The sequence below is a fragment of the Dreissena polymorpha genome, chromosome 6, assembly GCF_020536995.1.
Source record: "Dreissena polymorpha isolate Duluth1 chromosome 6, UMN_Dpol_1.0, whole genome shotgun sequence".
In the NCBI taxonomy this organism is placed as follows: Eukaryota; Metazoa; Mollusca; class Bivalvia; order Myida; family Dreissenidae; genus Dreissena; species Dreissena polymorpha.
This window is the reverse complement of record NC_068360.1, coordinates 64,593,507-64,595,851: the sequence shown is the minus strand read 5'-3', so window position 1 is coordinate 64,595,851 and position 2,345 is coordinate 64,593,507. Positions and strand designations below refer to the sequence as shown.

Sequence of the window (2,345 nt, the reverse complement as noted above, 5' to 3'; positions counted from 1 at the left end):
CGGCGATCTCACGCATTGTTTGTTATTGTGTCATTAATATCTCCTAACAAAAGAATATTTAGCTGAAACGTGATATATACCAGTAAGGATTACATCTACATTTTTATCATAGGTTTAGCGAATTTATTTAGCTCCGCTTGTTATGTAGCACACTGTTAGATACACATTATCTTTGACAAGTATATAATACAAGTCCCATAAGTGTAAGACTTATTTGATTATTCGAGTCGTGTTCTGAGAAAACTGAGCATAATATATGTGCGTAAAGTGTCGACCCAGATTAGCCTGTGCAGTCCGCTTTTATGACATTTTTCGTTTAAATGAAGTCTCTTCTTAGCATAAATCCAACTTATGTGGAAAGTGTCGTCCTTGATTAGCCTGTGCGGACTTCATATGCTAATCTGGTACGACACTTTGCGCACATGCATTATGCCCAGTTTTCTCAGAACACAGCTCATTCAACTAGGCTTTATTTTTTCAGACTGCAGCAAACCTTCGAATGATCGGCCTAACTCCGGTGGTGAACAGATAACTGCTGAATATACGCTTCTGTTGGCCTTTTTGGCCGTTGCCTTTGGACTTTGATGATGCTTCAATCGTCTATTCTTCTATTGTTATAAAACTTTCTATTTTATGCATAATGTTTACCTTTAGACGACAAATAATATCAAATACAAGTAGCATATTTTTATTAGCGCCTAACAAACATAATATTTCTATCATGTTTTCTTTCGAAATTTTAATTTTCCAAATGTCAAAATAATTTCAAAAACATTTAGGCTCATTATTTTTAACTCCATGTGCGTGCATTTATTTTATGCCACAACTAGAGCTAGGAAAAATGATGAATATGACATGTCTTGATAAAGTTTTTGCAATGCTTGTCTTTGATATATTTGATTTAGCTAAACATGTACACTGTGGTTGATCCTATATACATGTCGAAACCTCTTGTCACTGTTATTTATCATGTTTTGTTTTCAAATCACGTGTAGTAATAGACACAAAATATTTCTTTACATAGTTCTATTTCAGTAATGAAACGCTTCTACTTCATATAATGAGTTTTTTCATTCATTAATCTGTGATCATCGTTAGGACATTTATACTTTTCTATAATATACATGTGTATGCTTATGAACCGCTTTGCAGATTTTGTAATAATGTATTTAAATAAATCATTGAGTTGAGTCAAGAATACAATAAATTCAAATGCACTTTGGCATTTTGTTGGCTGATCATAAACAGTTTTATACCCTGTAATTTATAGTCGCTCAGTGTGAAACACGTTACCAATCAAATGATCTTAAAACTGGTCGTACAAATCTTGAATATTTTGTAATGTATGTACTAAATAAATATAAATCAATCGATCTCTGTGGCGTTGCAAATTTCCACAAATGTAGTGAAGTATCAATATAAGATGCAACTGGTCCAATGCACAACCTCTGGGCACTACAGTTTTAGAGAAGATTTTAGCCATATAGCGAAAACAATTAACCCAAAAGGATATCCAAATTTTGACCATATATTAAACCACTAAGCCTTTCAGGTTAAGAGCAGATAGTTATTGCGGCGTTTTCTTGACCTCCGGGCGATGATTTGAGTCGTGTTCTGAGAAAACTGAGCATAATGCATGTGCGTTAAGTGTCGTCCGAGATTAGCCTGTGCAGTCTGCACAGGCTAATTAGCCTGTGCAGTCTGCACAGGCGTTTAAATGAAGTATCTTCTAAGCAAAAATCAAATTTAGGCGGAAAGTGTCGTCCCAGATTAGCTTGTGCGGACTGCACAGGCTAATGTGGGACGTAACTGTACGCACATGCATTGTGCCCAGTTTTCTCAGAACACAACTCATTTAGAAGCTGACTCACCTACTATTAAATATTTGACCATCGAGGTTTTAAATATTTTCGTTTTGGTGACCTTCATGTTCAACAGACCGGAACGATTTGAATAAATTTGAAAGAAGGTCAATCATGGATCATTTCTATGAAGATTATCAAAATATGTCCAGCAGATTAGTAGGAATTAAATTGAAAACGACTAACGACAGTCGAGTATCGACGGACGACTCTGAAGAGCTACTAAGTGGTTAATTTAGAAAGCAATATATTTAATTATAAGTTGATGTATTTCCACATTAGTTAAAGTAAGATTTAATATGACAGAATGAAATCCTATTATGAGGCACGGTGAAGTGAATTCAATACTAATATCAAATGAATTCCTTAATATTATTTCGATTTGAGAAATTAGCATCATATCAAAATTAACAAACCCCAGATCATCGACTTTCATCTCAGAAAGAAATCGTAATACATGGTATAAAAAGCGCCGATTAGATA

General features: G+C 34.4%; 1 protein-coding gene across 1 annotated transcript in view; it reads left to right on the top strand.

Moving 5' to 3' along the window:
* LOC127835749 (von Willebrand factor D and EGF domain-containing protein-like) overlaps positions 1–1,538 on the top strand; it is an 11,693-nt gene extending 10,155 nt beyond the window's left edge. The window contains exon 14 of the mRNA XM_052362187.1: positions 482–1,538. Within this exon, the coding sequence (XP_052218147.1) occupies positions 482–585 (104 nt within the window). The 3' untranslated portion in view covers positions 586–1,538. The remainder of the gene's footprint in view (positions 1–481) is intronic.
* Positions 1,539–2,345: the final 807 nt, after the last annotated feature.